At 43.8% G+C, this 18,548-nt stretch overlaps 1 protein-coding gene and 1 pseudogene across 1 annotated transcript; both read right to left on the reverse strand.

Moving 5' to 3' along the window:
* Positions 1 to 725: 725 nt before the first annotated feature.
* Positions 726 to 1,180, reverse strand: LOC110315044 (annotated as a pseudogene).
* Positions 1,181 to 10,723: 9,543 nt separating this feature from the next.
* On the reverse strand, positions 10,724 to 18,291 carry LOC110315043 (angiogenin-4-like). Its single transcript, XM_021189207.2, has 2 exons — positions 18,146 to 18,291; positions 10,724 to 11,444 (listed from the first exon to the last, which is right to left on the reverse strand). Exon 2 carries the CDS (start codon positions 11,424 to 11,426, stop codon positions 10,992 to 10,994), a length of 435 nt encoding a protein of 144 aa, XP_021044866.1. The 5' UTR covers positions 11,427 to 11,444; positions 18,146 to 18,291; the 3' UTR covers positions 10,724 to 10,991.
* Between the last annotated feature and the right edge of the window lie 257 nt (positions 18,292 to 18,548).

Raw genomic sequence — 18,548 nt, forward strand, 5'->3', positions numbered from 1 at the left:
AAAGTACATTAAAGATCCATAACAGACTTGAAAGATTCATGAGCATACAAAAACATGTTACTTAGCATGCTAAAAATAGCCTTAGCCAATGAAAATTGAAAATAAATATTAAAAGATTTTTGTGAGGTCAAACCCAGCCTGGTCTACGTAGCAAGTTCCAGGACAGGCAGAGGTACACAGTGAGACAGTAGGGCTGCACCCAATTTCACCTGAGTCAGAAGTGCAGATTCCACATACTAACACCAGGAGCAGACTCTGCATTTGCTGTCCAGAGGAGTGGCTTCTGTGCAACCCTGACTGTGGTCCACTGACAGCAGGAAGTACCACCACTGCCCAGTGGGGAGGAGAGGCCAAGTGTTGCATCTGGGAGCCCAGAAAGGAACAGCAAAATGAAAGCTGGGGATCCAGACTGAAAGTCAGAGGTGTGGACCATAGGATGTCACGCCTCTGATCCATTCTGCATCTGACACTGCAGGAAGGAGGTTCACTGCCACATCTGGTGATGCCCAGCTCACCCTTTCAGACACAGAGATACAAGAAATCTAGATGAGCATGCAAAGGTGTTTATTGATTAGAAAAGATCTGTTCAGCTAAATTAAAGGGAGTCAGCGTCAGGTTTCATGAGGACAGGTGCTGATATGCAGCGCAGACAGAGGAATTGGTTCTTCACTGCTGTGGTCTTGGCAGTAGCAGATGAGGAAAGGTACAAAGTGCTGGCACTGGAGCTAAAATGTCCCATCCAAGTGAACTGGAACCACTGGATAGATGGGAGTGGCCTGTGAAGTTCTGCTCTCAGTAGTACTTCACTGATCCTGATGTTTGGTATCTGCATTGGGTATAAATTCTTGTCAGAGTAGTGAGGTTACAAAAACATTATAGATACCTGAAATGAACTAGTATGGCAATTTTCTCTTGTCACATTGTTGCAGGTGATATTTGGATGGCCACACATATCAACATCAGCAAAACTTGTGTGAAGAAATGTATTTATGTCCTTACCTCTTGGTCTATACCTGTTACCAACCCACATTGCATCATCACATCNTGGGTAGGTGCTATTATAGATATGCTCGGTGTAAAACTTCTGGGAAGGGGTTGGTGACTGGCAAGAGTTAAACATTAGGACAAGTCCCAGCATCAGCAGGAGACAAAGACTGGACTCAGGCAGCTTCAGACCCATGTTTCCTGTGAGGACAGAAGAGAAGTGACTGCTCCCACCTTGCCTCAGTTTTCCCTATGTCTTCCTGAAGGCCCTTTGCTGTCACTGTGGGTCCACAGAGACACTTTTCTTGGACACTGCCCCATCACCTGCCCACCCTGTCCCAGGCCTAGAAAGTCAGTGTCTTACCCAGTCTGCATTGTGGCTCCCGTGGAACTGAGTGCTGGTTGTCCTGGAAATCAGGGATAATGGGTGAGCTCCACTTGGGACCATAGATATATACAGCAGGCTCTGTATGTGGAACTGGTGGCTCAGATTCTTCAACATGCAGAACTCACAGATTGATACATTATCCACTTGTGCAACCAGCCTTCTGTTACTTCACTTGGCCAAGCCATGGTGCTCCTGGCTCCATTGTAAGGAATCAAATTTCCAGTCCTCTTGTGCAGGTAGTTTGAATTCTGAATCTGAACTCTACATAGAAATCCGTTAGATTTGCTGCAGACTTCATGACTGTGTTTCAATAATGGACAAATCAAGTTTTCTATTAGCCTGGCTACAAACTTAGAAACAAAGCCTTAGAACACCAGAATCATAAGGGATGTTTATATTTCTGTCTTTTTCATTTTTAAAATTTTATGATGTTGGTGTGCGCAGAGATGGCTCAGTGGTTAAGAACACTTGATGCTCTTCCTGAGGACCCAAGTTTCATTTCAGTATCTATGATGGATGGTTTAACACTGCCTGAAACTCCATTCCAGGGCATCTGATATCTTCTAATAGCATCTGTTGGCATATTCATACACAGAGACACATAGGTAAAAATAATCCTTAGGGATCAGTGAGGAGTTAGTAATTATGAGAACTTCCCATCGTCCAGATTCCTTCCCTTCCGAGGATCCCAGTTTAACACCCAGAGGCCACAAATGCAGATAACGCCAGCACCATGGGAATCAGACATATGTTTGGTTTTTTTTAGGACCTATACCCGCATGGCACATGTAAGTGCAGACACAGGTGAAAATTAAAAGACAAACTTTAAAAATTGCATTTAGAAACAATAACAAAAATCTGTCCTCAGGGTATACTGCGTAGTATTTTTCTGGTTAATTCCTGTAAAAGCTTCCTTTGTACATTTCCATCTAGCTCAATTTGCTCCAGAGCTAGAACTGAAAGTCTAGTTTTACACCATGGGCCCTCAGGAGAACACCACGTTATCTAAGATGTCTGAGTAGAATTTTTATTTGTTTTTCTTTGTGCTGGAGTTTGAACCAGGAGCCTTGTACACTCTTTCACAGAGCTACATTTGCAGCATCAGATAGATAAAGAGTTTTGGCTTCAACAGATTAAATGCCTCTCTAAGTTTTTTGTTATCCAAACCTCCCTTGCATTCCAATCCACTGATACATCTTCAGACCTGCTGTACTGGATAGCTTTGTGTCAACTTGACACAGCTGGAGTTATCACAGAGAAAGGAACTTCAGTTGGGGAAATGCCTCCATGAGATCCAGCTGTAAGGCATTTTCTCAATTAGTGATCAAGGGGGGAGGTTCCCTTGTGGGAGGTACCATCTCTGGGCTGGTAGTCTTGGGTTCTATAAGAGAGTGGACTGAGCAAGCCANNGGAAGCAANCCAGTAAAGAACATCCCTCCATGGCTTCTGCATCAGCTCCTGCTCCCTGACCCGCTTGAGTTCCAGTCCTGCATCCTTTGGTGATCAACAGCGGTTTGGAAATGTAAGCCAAATAAACCCTTTCCTCCCCAACTTGCTTCTTGGTCATGATGTTGTACAGGAATAGAAACCCTGACTAAGACACCTGCTCACACTTCTATTTTGAAGCACAGCCAGAGTTATATCCTAGCAATAAGTCCTTGGGTTNTTCTGTCCAAACTTGATGAATATCATATGGTATTGTCTCAAGAAATAGTTCAGCACTTGACCTATAGGCTACAATTAGTATTTTGCTATCCCAACTGATAGATGTATTTGCGCAGATTCCATTGGTGAAAGATTGTGTCCAAAACTTGACATTTCTTCAACCCTTGGATTCTCTTATAATGACTACTCTTGACCTACTGACAGACAGATGCCCAGGGTCAGTGTAGTATTTGACACAGCCCTGCCAAGTGCTTCCATTGTTTATGGAAAGGACAGTGGTCAGTATTTATAGAATCGTCACAGTAATTCATTTATAGGGACTAATTTATTTGGAGTGCTAAGAAGTGTTGGGTCAGGGTGTCACTCTAGAGCCTGAGTTTGGTTTGAACTTTCTTAGAAACCCAGATTGAATTGTAATTTTCTGTCCTTCTGCCTCAGGCTGGAAGTTCTAGGGTCCCAGACTTGCACTTCCAGACCCAGTTTATGAGCCAAGTTGTAAACAGCCTGTGCTGCTGTTAGAGAATACTCAGCTTAAGGTTTAAGACTCAGCAGGAATAAGCTAGGATGCTGTGGGCTTGCCCTTGAAGGATACTGTGGGACACAGTACCCTCTCCTGTCCACCTTTCTTCTGCCATGACCTTGAGCAGCTTTGCTTTAGCACAAGATGCCCATTGTGGGCTTTTCTCAACCACAGACCCCCAAACATGAAAGCCACCTGACAGGATGATATCCTTGACATTGGAATCAAATGAATCTCTGTTTCTTTCAAATCATCTATTTGTCTCAGGTGTTAATCAAGCATTGGAAAGTTGATCTATAGCAGGATGAAAGTTAATTTAACTGATTTATATACAAAAGCTCAAGGTATATTTGGTACATGGGCTCTAAGGCTTTATCCCTTTATGTTATATGATCTTCTACATATCTCTTTGAAAGGCTATTTATTGAACAAACCTGATCTTGCACATTATGACCAGATTTCTGCAAGTACATAGGAAGTGCAGAGAAACCTCCCATGTAGACAGGGCTCTGGGTTGGTTGTGCCTGTGAAGGGCCCTGCAGCTCCTTTTTGCACTCAGGATTCTGTAGAGTGACTCATGTATGTAACTTCAGGTGGACAATGTGTAACTCACTCTACCTCCCCTGCCACTCCATACTTGCTGTTCATGATTGGAACAACGGTGTTGCCATGCCAGCGCAATGATGGAACATCTTTATTTTGGATGCAGGATAGATAGGAACCCTGTCCTTATATTGGGACATCCCCAGGGGGCCAGTCCTTCAGTCTGTGATGGCAGGAATCTCATTTAGCATACCAGTCCATACATGCAATCGTTAGAAATCTCATTTAGCATACCAGTCTCAACAGCCTCTGACCAACTCCAAAAAGCTCCCTCAGCTATCCAAAGAGTGAGCACCACCCAGCTCTGAGCCAGTTAGGTTGCTAGGCACAGCAGTTTCAATTCAAAAAACAATATGATGATAAAAAGACAAGTCAGATGTTTTGGAGATTTNTGGAAATAATCAGTGTTAAGTAGATTTTCAATACTGCTTTAAACACGAGTTTTGATTTTTCTAGAAATCATTCCAATGGGATATAAAAGTTGTGTTTAAAAGTTGTGCTGTGCATTGGAATGCTTCTAGTCACAGAAACACCAAATGCTCCTTGGTCAATTAATGTCCCTTTCTTTGTTCTTCAATTCCCTATTCCTTAAAGTGGAGGTTGAGAGATTGTCTCAGTTTGATCTCATGGGGCCATGGAACCTTAGTAACACGATTCAGAGAAGGTGGAGTTGAAGCTTAGTTTAACAGCAGTGATTAGAAAAAGTGAACTAGCTACAGTCTGAGATCAGGGCTGGCGGAGTCATCAGTTCAACAATGGCTTAGCTGGTTGGGGTGCATGAGTTTCCCTCTCACCCTTGTTCCTTCTACACCCCACAAAATGCAGTGGAACTGCCCACTGGAGGCATTCTGAGTGTGACTCCAAGCATTGATTAAAAAGTGTACCCATGCAGGCTGGTAAAACATGTCTTGAGATCTCCTATTAGGTATACATTTGAGTATAGAGCACTATCTGTAAGCAGTTATTTTCAGAGTGGCTGCAAGCAGAGTATGTTGGGAAGTAAATGTTTAATCTGTGTCTTGTTTGGAAATGTAAGGATGCCATCAGGTCTTTGTTCCCATTCTCCCTGACCCAGGGGTGCCCCCACTCCTCAGGGGGTCCTCCTGTTAGCTTTCCTTTTCTAGTTGTTTCTTCTGTTACTGGTTGAGTATTATGTTAGCACTGTAAAGGAATCTCACAGTGTCCCCATGCCTTCCACTCTATAATGAGCCCTAAGGACAGAATCAAACATACATACTCTGTAAAAAGGGAGGAATGTGCCAACAGTAAAAATATTAGAAGAAGAATTTCATGCCTCATGTGTCGTGGATATTACTGGCTTGGAGAAGAGACAGATAAAGTTCCAGGAAAGGAGGATGGCTTTCAGGAGGTTAAATACTTTTAATAAATATTTTTTTAAAAAAATTGGTAGTTGTTTTATATAAATTAAAATTACTGACAAAGATACAATATTCAGGTCTGGGGATGTAGCTCAATGGTAGTCTATGTATCATATGTAAGGTCCTGGGTCTGAGCACTGGAAGACACACACACACACACACACACACACATACACACACACACACACTGTTCTTCCTGGCACCTTCATAAATTACAACATTTTTTAAAATACCCATTTATGTTTCAATATGTGCCAAGTTGGGCAAATAGATTTTAAAAAGTGTCCTGATTTTTTGTCAGGGATGTGAGAAGGTTCTAAATCCCCTGAGTTGTTGGGTGAAGGGCCAGCGACTTCAGGGAAGAGTCCTGACTGCTGAGACTGTCTGCCTGCCCCCTGGTACTCTGACATTGCTCTAAAAATGGAATCTGCTGTGTTTAAGAAAGTTAGTGTGTCAGATTAGTGGATTTTAGGTCTGCGTATGTGCTGTGGGTGAGGTTGAAATACCTCTGTTTTGTGGTGGTTTATCAAAAAAGGGCCACACTGATATGTCATCTCTGGCTATGGGAGTTGGCTGATATTCCCCCTGGGGATTGAGGAGGCAATCTGGGTTTTGCAATGGACTGCCTGGTCTCCTAACAATGAGAGGTTGATGACTCTAGAACTCAGTCCTTCCACATCTGTATGCTTGCACACTGAGCATTTCAGTGCTGGGTTGGATACCAGTAGAGTGGCCTCACCCTGAAGACCCTCAGTGCTATCCTCTGTACTTCTGAAACAGTTTAAATGCTGGCATTTGTCAAAACTATGTTTGGCCCTTGTCTAATGGACGCTGGTCACATGTGGCTGGGTCTCCCTTTCAGGAGAGTCTAGTACCCCAAAGCCAGGCTACAGCTTAGTCATCTTATCACAACCCCAGCCTCATTTCCTTTCAGCTCACAACTGGGTGGAGTGCAGGAGGGAGGAGGGAAAGGGAGCAGACAAGGACAAAGGGGACCTTCAAGCTGGGCTGTACTTCAACAAAGGTGAAAGTGTTGAGACGTGTGCCTTTCCAATTCCTCATGCCACCCACTCTTCCTCCTCCAGCTGTCAGGCCCTGTTCTTAGGAAGTGTATCCATCAAGAAGTGTATATTCTGGCCAGCTTCTGCTTGTCTACTTGTTTGTTTGTTTGCTTGTTTGTTGAGATAGAATTTCTCTGCACAGCCCTGGCTGTCCGAGAACTAGCTTTGTAGACCAGACTGACCTCAAACTCACAAAGATCCACCTGCCTCTGCCTCCCAAGTGCTGGAATTAAGGGTTTGCTTTTTAAAGAGGTTACATCCTAGAGTCTACTCTGTGGTCAGAAACAAAAGCTCATTGGTGAAGGCAAATCAGCTGATTTCAGAACTTTTTGCAGGCAAGTGTAGAACACTCCTGGGTCCATTGCAACACCCCAATGACCTCATCAGACCGCAGGGGAAGTATCAGCCAGCTCCCATAGCTCCCATAAACTTAGCACTCAAGTTTATTTAATAACTGCTACCAAATCTTGCATCTCTGAACCTTTAAAGAGGAGCCCAGAACATTATTCATGGTTGGAGGCTCTAGATCACTTGATGAGGACTTATGTGTCAGTCACTGAGAATATAGAAATAAGTAAGTAAATATTCTTCTCTTGAAAGGATCCACCCAATTGAGAGACAGTGAGATATACTAACTTAAAGAAATGTTGACAGCCGGTTTCTTCAGTTAAACAAACCAGAAGTAAATCCAGATCCATCCCATCTATATTTGGGTCCTTTATATCAGTGTAGCCTTCCCCAAGTGCAGGTGTGAGCATGCCTGCAAATCAGTGCCCAAAGCTGCCTGCTTGCATCTTTCCTGCTTTCTGGGGATCCCTGTTCCTGCCACACAGAGGACCAGCCTTGCTGGGGGAGTCTGAGTGCTGTATCCTTCCTCCTGCTACAGCGAGTCAGCTGATGCTCTAGTTCTTGTTCCCAGACTCACCTCAGACATCCCCAGCACGGTTCCCACACAGCAAGAGATGTTTTGCCCCTGCCAAAACCTCTAATCCACTGACAACCTGTAGGTCTTTTTTTCCTTCTACTTTTGCATTTACAAATTAGTACAGCTTAAGTCACATGCAAATATCTACACAATGATGGAGGAAAATCTAGAAACTGACAAAGAGCTAAAATAATGCAATCATGCCCTAGATATAAGATAAATGCATAACAATTTTTAAATTATATATATACAGACATACATGCATATATATATGCATGTATGTCTGTGTACCACACATATGCAATGCCTGGGAGGCCAGACCAAGGCATCACTACAGATGGTTGGGAACTGCCATGTGGGTCTGAGAACTAACCCTGAGTAAGTGCCCACAACCACTGAGCTATCTGTCTAGTCCAGAAGATGTATATGTTAGAACAGTTCTCATAGACTTCTTCACTGCCTTGCTGTGTAGTGCCTGTGTATTCGAAGTCTGACCCCATGGCTTGTCTACTGTTCAATCTTGGCGTTTCCTCATAAGCAGAGCAGACATACATAATTCCTTCTGTACATGGTTCCCATAATGCTTAGATGTCGACAAGTGGTTTTGCAATGTGTTTTAAAGAACAGGAGGTTGAGTAGCCATATTTTATTTCCTGCAGATGGATGGAGAGAAGAGGAGCCCAGGAAGTACTCACTTTCTTCCATGAAATGTCTGGTCCACCAGGTGGTTAATATTTGACCCAGTCATGCTCAGGGGAAAGGTGAATGACTCATTGTTTGTCCATGATTAGTGTCCTTGGTTTACACGTCTCTGCCAAAGTAAAGATCCTTAGATAGGTTCTCCCCACCCTGTCACACGAGCACTATATATTACCAGCCTGAGAGGAGCCTCTAGCTTCACACCCCAGGACCCTGTCTCCAGGAGCACGAAGCTAGACTCATCCCCAGTTGGAGGAAAGCTGGTCAGCTTTGGTAAGATTCTTCCCTGTGGGTGCTCAGCTCTCTGCTTCTTTTCCTCTGTGCTCTTTCTAGCCATTCATCTATTTTAGTGAAAGCGATTAACCACCTTACACTTTCTGGACCCAAACTCTCACATTAAAAAGAAAACAAGAGTCAAAATTTAATATGAAAACAGGTTTCTTCGGTGTGGTTTGTATCTGAAATGAAAGTAATGGGATTTTGAGCAAGGAGATGGAGCTATAAGAGGGTTTCTTAAATTGTGATTAAAAGCCCCCAGAGGCTTAGGAAGCCATTTGCGGAAGGGCATGTGATCTGTTGTGTTTCTTTCCATAACAAGCATGTGGTTTGGCAGGAATTATAAGAAAATCCCCAAGTCTGGTGATCTGTCTCTTTAATCGCAGCACTGGGGTTGTAGAGGCAGGAAGATCTCTGAGTTCAAGGCAAGCTTTTCTGCATGGGAGCAGGGTGACTCAGACAAACAAGGAGATCACTGAGAGGATAACCATAGGGAGTCCTTAAAATGACCTCAGCTTCTTTCTTCTCCTTTGTTTCCTGAGACCATGAGGTGAGCAGCTGCTCTGCCATGATCTCCTGTGTTAATTCAATGCCCCTCCATAGGTACCAAAGTAATGGTTCAGAAGTAGAGTACATCTACTACAGAAGTAGAGTAGCATCTTTTTGTTGAAATATTGTAAGAAGTGGAGTTTTAAAAATTTAATGGAAGGTTTTATCACAGAGACTCCCACACCATAAGTGGTCAGTAAAGGCTGGCAATAGCTTCCCATTTGTCCATTTAGTCCTTGACCATGTACCTGTGAGGAAAGGTGTTGAAAGCAGAGACACCTTTAGGTGAAGGGAGGCAGGTCTCCTTCTCCCAGAAGGCAGGATTACTAACAGTGTGTGAGAGAAGGAGAAGAATCAGGCAGTGCTGAAGCACACAGGGATTGACTCTTACAGATCAGAGGAAGGTGTGGTCATCAGAGCATCACCTTGGAAGCTGCTCATCAACTTGATTTTTCTTGTTTTCGTCCACTTCTTCATAACGAATGACTGCAATGTGTTGCATTCAGTATTGCTGCTGACTTTTTTTTTTTGAAGAGTGAATCACACTCTCAAAGAGTTGGAGGTCTGTGTCTCAGGGGGAGTTTCCTCTCCAGGTGCCTGTCATGTTCTTCCTTACATGCCACCATTCCATGAAATCTGGGAGATTTTCTTGTCTTTCCCCTACACAGTCAGCAATCACAGATGGCTTTGTCTTCAACTTCTTGAATAGTTTATTACTGAGACACAAGACCTCATCTGTAATTTCTTGTTTCACTCTAAACAGCTTCATGTTATGACAAGCAAAAAGACTCAGTACAGAAAATACCAGGACTGAATTCAAACTGCTGCCCACTCCACTCATGTGAATGATTGATTGATCGATTGATGACTGATGACTGATATGTAGGAGTAAGTTGTCTCCTTCTACCATGTGAGTCCCCAGATAAAACTTGGGCCATTGGTCTTGGTGGAAACTTTTCTAATGAGGACATTTGAAAAGCCTCGATCTGTTTTCTGAAGTAAAGATGGCTCTTGCTGTGCTGAGCACGTACCCGCAGCCCATTTCTCAAGCCTTTCCTAAATCTGAATACTCCGGAAGGCTGGGCTCACTCGGGTACTGGCTATGGCTTGAGCAGAGGGAAAGCAGGGCTTTGGTGGTTTTGTACCTAGCAATTGTTTTCTAAATAAAAACCTAGGCATGTGTTCATAAACCTTTGCTAACAGGGCATTACCTGCTGAGCCTGTGCATCTGACAGCTCCCAGCAAGCTAGGTTTATACCGAGCTTTTATACTGGAAACAAATCTGGTTGAAGAATGGAAAGAAAATAATCTTTCTATAACTTCCCTAAAACCGCACAGTTGTCAAATAGCACTCGATAAACTAAAAGATTAATTTGAGAATAACATATAATAGGCAATTTTTAAATTTTTAAATGAAATAGCTATGACAAATGAATGACTTGGGAGCATCCCATGAGAGCTAATCCTTGCGTAAGACCAGAGAAAGACACTCAATGGGTAAAAAGGGAAATTTGAGGGGCTCTGAGAAGGGAAAGACACCCCTTACTTGGCACTCTGGCAAGCAAATGTTCCATCATAATGAACAACTTCTCTGTCCTGTCTGTAAATCAATTTATCATCCTCAGCACCATAGACAGATGAAATCTACCTTCCCACTGACAGCAGGTAAGGAAGAATATCTCTCTGTGTTCCAGGCCCTTCCCCCTGGGGTACAGCAAGGAGAGAAAACAGGAAAAGCTAAATTTACTGGGAACTAGTGATCTTCCAGACGGACTCTTAGAGGTTTTTGAGATATCTTTATTTCTGGGCATTATAAATCAGGAGAAGGATATTTCAGATAATTCATTTCCTGGCCCGTGACAGTGAACGCTGAATAAGTGATCATGGCTGTGAGGGGAGATAAAAAGAAAACAGAGCCAGGCCTGTGCCAGGGGCCTGCAGTCTACGGACCGATGTAAGACTCATCGAAGTGGACAGGCCAGCCATCCTCACAGGCAATAACAATATATCTGAACCCTTTAGAGGCTCGGTACTTGCATGGAGGCCGGGGAGACCCTCCTTTCTGCTTGCAAGTGGTGACCTGGAAGCGAGAATTGCTTATTCTTAAGTTTTCTCCAAAAGGGCTTCCACTCTCTCCACAGATGGCGTTGATTTTTTTCTTGGTGTCATGGATAAAGGTGTTGACAGCTTTGCAGGGAGGGATTAGGTGTCTTTTCTTCATCATATGCTCGCAGTATTCATCATCCCGGCTGCCTTTCTTGGCATCATAGTGCTGATTCAGGAAATGTTGGTACCTTTCATTCTCAGCCAGAGTGGGAGGGATCACAACCAGACCCAGCACGAAGACCAACAACAAAGGACCTAGGCTCATCGCCATCTCTTCCAACAGTGATTCCTGCCAAGGGCAAAAGAGCAGGCGTGGTCAGGCCATAGAACTACATTCTAACTTACAGTAAGTGGGTGGGGACTTTCCTCTCTGAAAGAACGTGATAAAGCAGTGTCCTCAGCTACCTAATTCCATCTTGGCCTTGGCCTTCCTAACAGACTCCATGGCGCAGCCATCTTCCTCTATTCCTGAGGTTCACCATCATCCATAGTCTTACAAAAATCTATTTATATTCTTAATTCACCTATTACTTAACTTGATAACAAGCATTACCCAAGTCCCTATTGAGCCCAGAAACTGTGCTAGATCCTAGGGCACAAAGACCTTTAAGATGTACCAAGGGCAGACACAATATATGTCAGTAAGGCTCAGCTCCTTAGGAAACAGAGACAGGAGGATTCTTGAATCCTGGAGTTCTACCCTAGCTGGATAATGTAGAAGACTCTGTTTTGTTTGTTTGTTTGTTTGTTTGTTTGCTTGTTTGCTTGTTTTTGTGGAGGGGTCAAGGAAGAAGAAAGAAAAACAGAAAAGCACAAAACAGAAATGTGGCATCAATTGGGGAGGCATGGGGGTTCCTGAGGCAAGATGGATGATAACACAGGAGCCAAGAGCCATGAAGAATGACTTGTGGAAATCAAGAACACAGGACAGCCCGTGCCCCAAGGCTACTGAGATGGGATTGCTGGCACTCACTCAGTTGCACATCAATGAGGAAGGCTGTAGAGAAGATCACCTTGGGATGAAGGGTGCAGGTCTACTTCTCCCAGAGGGCAGAGTTGCTATGCAATGCATAGGAAGAATGGAACACATTGTGTGGTACCTGAAGTGGGTCTAGAAGAGACGCTTACAGAGCAAAACGGGGAACTCAAGCTTCATCTTCAGAGTGGTCTACTTCAGAGGCTCTTTGGATGATCTGAGAGAATATGTTCTAGAGTCTCCTGTATTTGTAATACTGCTAGCATGGGCAAATGATCTTACAGTGGGGTAAAATGAAACACAAAACAAAACTGAGATCTCTTCATGAAGGCAAGGGACTTAAAATTCCCTGTAAGATCTCTCTGAAGAAGAGAAGAGAGAAAATTCCTACCATCACCTCCCCAGAGTTCTCAGCTTACCCTGTGCCAACACCTCTGCCAATTACAAGACATAGGACTAAGGTGTCTTTTTCTGGAGTTTGACCTCCTTATGGATTTTTTTATTTATTTTTTATTTTTTATTAGATATTTTCTTTATTTACATTTCAAATATTATCCCATTTCCTATTTTCCTCTCCAAAAATCCCCTATCCCCTCCCCTCTCCCCCTGCTCCCCAACTCACCCAATTCCTGGCCCTGGCATTCCCCTATACTGGGGCATAGAACCTTCACAAGACCAAGGGCCTCTCCTCCCATTGATGACAGACTAGGCCATCCTCTGCTACATATGCAGTTAGAGACACAAGTCCAACCATGTATTTTCTTTGATTGGTGGTTTAGTCCCAAGGAGCTCTGGTGGCACTGGTTAGTTCATATTGTTGTTCCTCCTATAGGGCTGCAAACCCCTTCAGCTCCTTGGGTACTTTCACTGGCTCATTCATTGGGGACCCTGTGCTCCATCCAATGGATGATTGTGAGCATCCACTTCTGTATTTGCCAGGCACTGACAGAGCCTCTCAAGAGACAGCCATATCAGGCTCCTGTCAGCAAAATCTTGTTGGCACCTGCAATAGTGTCTGGGTTTGGTGGTTGTTTGTGGAATAGATCTCCAGGTGGGGCAGTCTCTAGACAGTCATTCCTTCAGTCTCTGCTCTGAACTTTGTCTCTGTAACTCCTTCCATGGGTATTTTTCCCCCTTTTATGAAGGAGCAAAGTATCCACACTTTGGTCTCCCTTCTCCTTTACTTTCCTGTGTTTTGCAAATTGTATTTTGGTTATTCTGAGCTTCTGGGCTAATATCCAATTATCACTGAGTGCATATCATGTGTGTGTTCTTTTGTGATTGGGTTACCTCTCTCAAGATGATATCCTCCAGATCCATCCATTTGTCTATGAATTTCATATATTCATTGTTTCTAATAGCTTCGTAGTACTCCATTGTGTAAATGTACCACATTTTCTGTATTCATTCCTCTTTTGTGGGACATCTGGGTTCTTTCCAGCTTCTGGCTATTATAAATAAGGCTACTATGAACATAGTGGAGCATGCGTCCTTATTACAAGATGGAGTATCTTCAGAGTATATGCTGAGGAGTGGTATTGCTGGATCTTCTCTTATGAACTTTTAAAATGTTATTTCTTAGGAAATTTGAAATTTTTGGAGCTGGGAGATAATAGGGAGATATTGAGCAATTTTTGATCATATCCTTAGCTCTTTGGAGAAAAATATAAAAAGATCATCCCGAGACATAAAAATCCTCCTCATGTTGGGGCTGCAGAGATGGCTCAGCAGTTAAAAGTGTATATTACTCTTCAGAAAGCCTAAGTTCCAGTCCCAGCACCCACACTAAGCTGCTCACACCACTAGCAACTCAGGCTCCAAGGAACCTCATGCCTCTGGCCTCTGTGGGCACCAGGAACTCTCTTACATATACCTGCCCACAGACACGCAGGCATACACTTAGAAAAATAATAAAAATAAAACGTTTTTTTTAAAAAGGCGGCTACAGGGAGGAATTGGCTAATTATGTAAAAAATCGGACTCAATGACAAGCACTTGTAATCCTGGTGCTGTGGAAGTAGAAACGCAAGGATCCCTACCAGCCAGCATTGTAGTTGGTGAGTTTCCAGTCCCAGAAAACATGGTACATGGCTTCTGAGAAACACATACACACAAACCTGCACCTCCACACAAAACCCCATCATATCAGATAACCATGAGAACCCCCACATTTAACAGGAAATATCAACTTTTATGTTTGATTTTTGCTTTGCTTTAATTTGAGACAGGGTCTTGCTGTGTAGCCCAGGCTGGGCCCAAACTCTTGATCTTCCTTAAGAATTACCACACCTAGTTTATGTGGTTCTAGGGAGCTGGAGGCAGGAGAATTGGAGGTTCAGGGTCATCTTGGGCTCTATAGCCAGTTCAAGGACATCCTGGGATACAGGAGACCTTGTCTGTAAATGAATAAATGCAAAGAATGTTGCATCTTTCAGTCAGCCTAAGGACATATTAATTAAAGAGAAAATCAGCCCCAAGTAAGTTTTGTTTTGTATTTACCACTAAGTGTGGTACATTTTCAGCTGCATTAAGTTAACCATTGATTTTATTTTGTGTTTCCCTCTTGTGTAAGTCTGAACACTTTTACTATTACCTCATGTGTGTGAACATATGCATGTAAACATATGCGTGTATGTGCGTGTGCGTGTGCGTGTGCGTGTGCGTGTGTGTGTGTGTGTGTGTGTGTGTGTGTGTGTTCATGTGTGTATAGAAGGCTAAGCACCTGGCCCTCAGCCTATAATCTGCTCGGTAGTGCAGGGTCAGGAATATAGCTTGGAATCTAGGAGGTCAGGGGTCTAAGGCTCTACTGAGCATGAGTAAGACGAGTGATGGAATGGGAAGTAAACCGCCCTTCTAATTAGCATCTGACACTAGCCCATCCTTTCTGTTTCATGACAACCCCAGACTCGGTATAAAGCTATAAAGAACACCAAATTCTCGGTCATTTCACAGCACTGAAATAACAAACTTCCACAAAGCCTAGCAGATTATGATCTGTAACAGAATCTAATGTGAGCATTTTTTTTCATTTATTGAGAAGAGATGGTGCACAAGTGCAGAAGGCACAGCCACCCCTAAAGAGTTACCAGCATTTCCATGTGGCGTCTGCTTCACCAGAGCTGCCGGGCTGCTGAGCTCTTTACGTTTGTCTTGGGATGCTCTTTCCTGGATGTGATTTCTCTTTTAAAGTGAGAAAGATCTGGGTGTGGTGCTGCATGCATGCCTGCAATCTCAGAGCAGGCAAGGAGAACTGGGGCACATTTTGGGACTGACTAGTCTGGCTACCTCCAACCTAAACAAATAACAAGAGCTGGTAATACTCAAAATTCTCAGCAGGTGGCAGCAGTGGACAGGGATTTTGCCATTCAATAGCAGGACTGTTGGCTCTTGTGAGGATGCCAACCTTTCCTTAAAACCGAGGTTGTGGGGAATAGAAACTGGTAGGCTCACTCAGAGTGCCTAAACGTGCCAGGCTTTGAGTATTTAGGACACCAAAGCAAAAGCCATAATGTGGAGGATCCTAATGCTAAGGATACCATAAAGGAAATACTTATCACTATCAGGTTTCATGGCTGCTGTTTCCAAATACACCACTGCTCATGTGATCTTACGTAAACAATCTGTCCATATTTCCTGCTGCTGTATAATCTACAACTGAGAGGGATCTGTATACTTTACCTTGAATCATAATGCTGGCTTCACAGCAGACTCACAATATCTCTCTTCTTGTTTCTCTTTAGGCCTATGCTTTACCATCCATAAATGAGAGGGGCTCCAGCTTTGAACGTCTGTGGTTCTTACTAAGCTAATGGATTCTTTGCCGGTGTCAGGAGCCAAATCTAGCAGCACTGGAATTGCAGTGGGAAATTTATTTAACCTTAGTTGATGGTACAAGGAACCAACTGGAAGAAATCGGTGATGGGGTGACCTTGGTCCAGTCTCACTGAAACACATCTTCCCTGAAGGACCTCTGTGTAAGCCAAGCCTGTGTACCATGAATGCTACACAGGAGGTTTTTCATCCTAAGAAGGCACTTGCTATTTAGGCTTTGAAAACTCTCAGACCTATGTGGTCAGCAAAGCAGTTGCTTGTTTCTAGTTTGCAGAATTTCCACATTAATTTTTACCAACTCACCCAATGCAGTCTCTCATAATGGTTTCTCTAAAACACCCAGAAAGCAACTTCCAGCAGAACACCTCAACCACCAGTGTCTACTGTCCATGCCCTTGAAACTGTCTCACTGTGTATTTAACTCTAAATCTCCCATCAAAGCCAGGCAAGGTATAATTGTGAGGAAACAAGCAAGANTGGCATTGTTAGGGAGTGCAGATGTAAATCTTCCATGGCTAAACGTGCTGAACATTAGTCATGTAGAGCCCTAATTTTAAGACTTCCCCAAAACCTGTTCCCTAGATCATTAGGAATGTGGCTAGTTAAGAGCCTTTGTTCTCTTAGGGCAGCTGAAGGTCTTCTGTTCCTCCACCTGACAGCTAGCTAGGCAATTATCTCAGTTGCCCCAGCCAGGCACCCATCTTCCTATGTTTGAAACTAAAAAAAATATTCAAAGGCTCAAGGCCGAACACTGTAAAGACGGAGCCCACCCGGCCACTGAGACTGAGACTAACAAGGCCATACAGATAAGGGAGTGCCGGAGCCAGCTGGGGCTGTCAAGGTTAGCTCATAAACTCTGCCAAGGAGGCATCTCACCCCGGTTCACTCAGGGTCACACACTGACCAGAGGTGCCCCAGACTAGGCCCCTGGCCTCTGGAATTCTGCCACTCCGGCTGGCTGTACTATCTTGTTGCATTGTATGTTCAAATGAGCCAATCACTGGTGGCTGCACAAACTCTCCCTGCCCCCCCAACCCTAACCCTACAAAAACCCCTTACTTCTGAGGGTCGGGGTCGACTCCTCTGTCTCCTGCGTGAGATACGAGTCGGCCCGAGGCCTCGTTAAATAAAGTACCTCATGTAAATTACAGCAAGGTGTTATTCGAATTTTCTGGGGACCCAAGAGAGTTCCGGACCAGAGGGAGTTCCCTCATTGGGGTCTTACAGTCACATACACAACAATGACTGCCATTCAGATTTCTGCAGTGGAATAGTTCCCTCTTGTGCAGACTCAGTTTACCCATCCTTAACCCGGTAGTGCTCACAGGAATCAACCTCTGGTTCTCCGGGTTGGCAGTGCTTTGTAGCCTAGCGATGTAGCAAACTACCTGCAGCAGGGGTGGCAATGTGATAAACACCCTTCTCCTAGGCATGCTCTTGTTACTTTGTGTATCCTCTGTGTATCCTTTCAATAGTCCAAACTGACTGAACACCAGATGCCTGGTCTTCCTCCTCCTCTTTCCTCCTTTCTTCCCTCAGCCTACCATCTTTTGATCTTGGTTCATGTTCCACTTTGTTTTTAAAGAGCATCCTTTTTTAAAAAAAAAAAAAAAAAAAAAGGAAAGAAGCGAGGAGAAAATACTGCTGAAAGCACTTCCTGGTCTGGGGTTTTCTTTTTCTTTTGGAGACAGGCTTTCTCTGTGTAGCCCTGGCTATCCTGGAACATTCTTTGTAGACCAGACTGGCCCCAAACTCAGAGATCTGCCTGCCTCTACCACCCCAGTGCTGAGATTAAAGGTGTGGGCCACCATCACCAGACTTGGGGATTTTCTTATAATTCCTGCCAAACCACATGCTTGTTATGGAAAGAAACACAACAGATCACATGCCCTTCCGCAAATGGCTTCCTAAGCCTCTGGGGGCTTTTAATCACAATTTAAGAAACCCTCTTATAGCTCCATCTCCTTGCTCAAAATCCCATTACTTTCATTTCAGATACAAGCCACACCAAAGAAACCTGTTTTCATATTAAATTTTGACTCTTGTTTTCTTCTTTTTAATGTGAGAGTTTGGGTCCAGAAAGTGTAAGGGGGTTAATCGCTTTCAATACAATAGATGAATGGCTAGAAAGAGCACAGAGGAAAAGAAGCAGAGAGCTGAGCACCCACAGGGAAGAATCTTACCAAAGCTGGCCAGCTTTCCTTCAACTGGGGATGAGTCTAGCTGTTTGCTCCTGGAGACAGGGTCCTGGGGTGTGAAGCTAGAGGCTCCTCTCAGGCAGGTAATATAGAGTGCTCCTGTGACAGGGTGGGGAGAACCTATCTAAGAATCTTTACTTTGGCAGTGACTTGTAAACCAAGGACACTAATCATGGACAAACAATGAGTCATTCACCTTTCCCCTGAGCATGACTGGGTCAAATATTATCCACCTGGTGGACCGGACATTGTTTCATGGAAGAAAGTGAGTACTTCCTGGGCTCCTCTTCTCTCCATCCATCTGCAGGAAACAAAATATGGCTACTCAACCTCCTGTTCTTTAAAGCACCGTTGCAAAACCACTTGTCGACATCTAAGCATTATGGGA

The sequence above is a fragment of the Mus pahari genome, unplaced genomic scaffold (genome assembly GCF_900095145.1).
Source record: "Mus pahari unplaced genomic scaffold, PAHARI_EIJ_v1.1 scaffold_6398_1, whole genome shotgun sequence".
NCBI lineage: Eukaryota > Metazoa > Chordata > Mammalia > Rodentia > Muridae > Mus > Mus pahari.

Coding starts and splice junctions, on each gene's coding strand:
- LOC110315043 (XM_021189207.2), bottom strand. CDS start 11,426: ATGGCGATGAGCCTAGGTCCTTTGTTGTTGGTCTTCGTGCTGGGTCTG.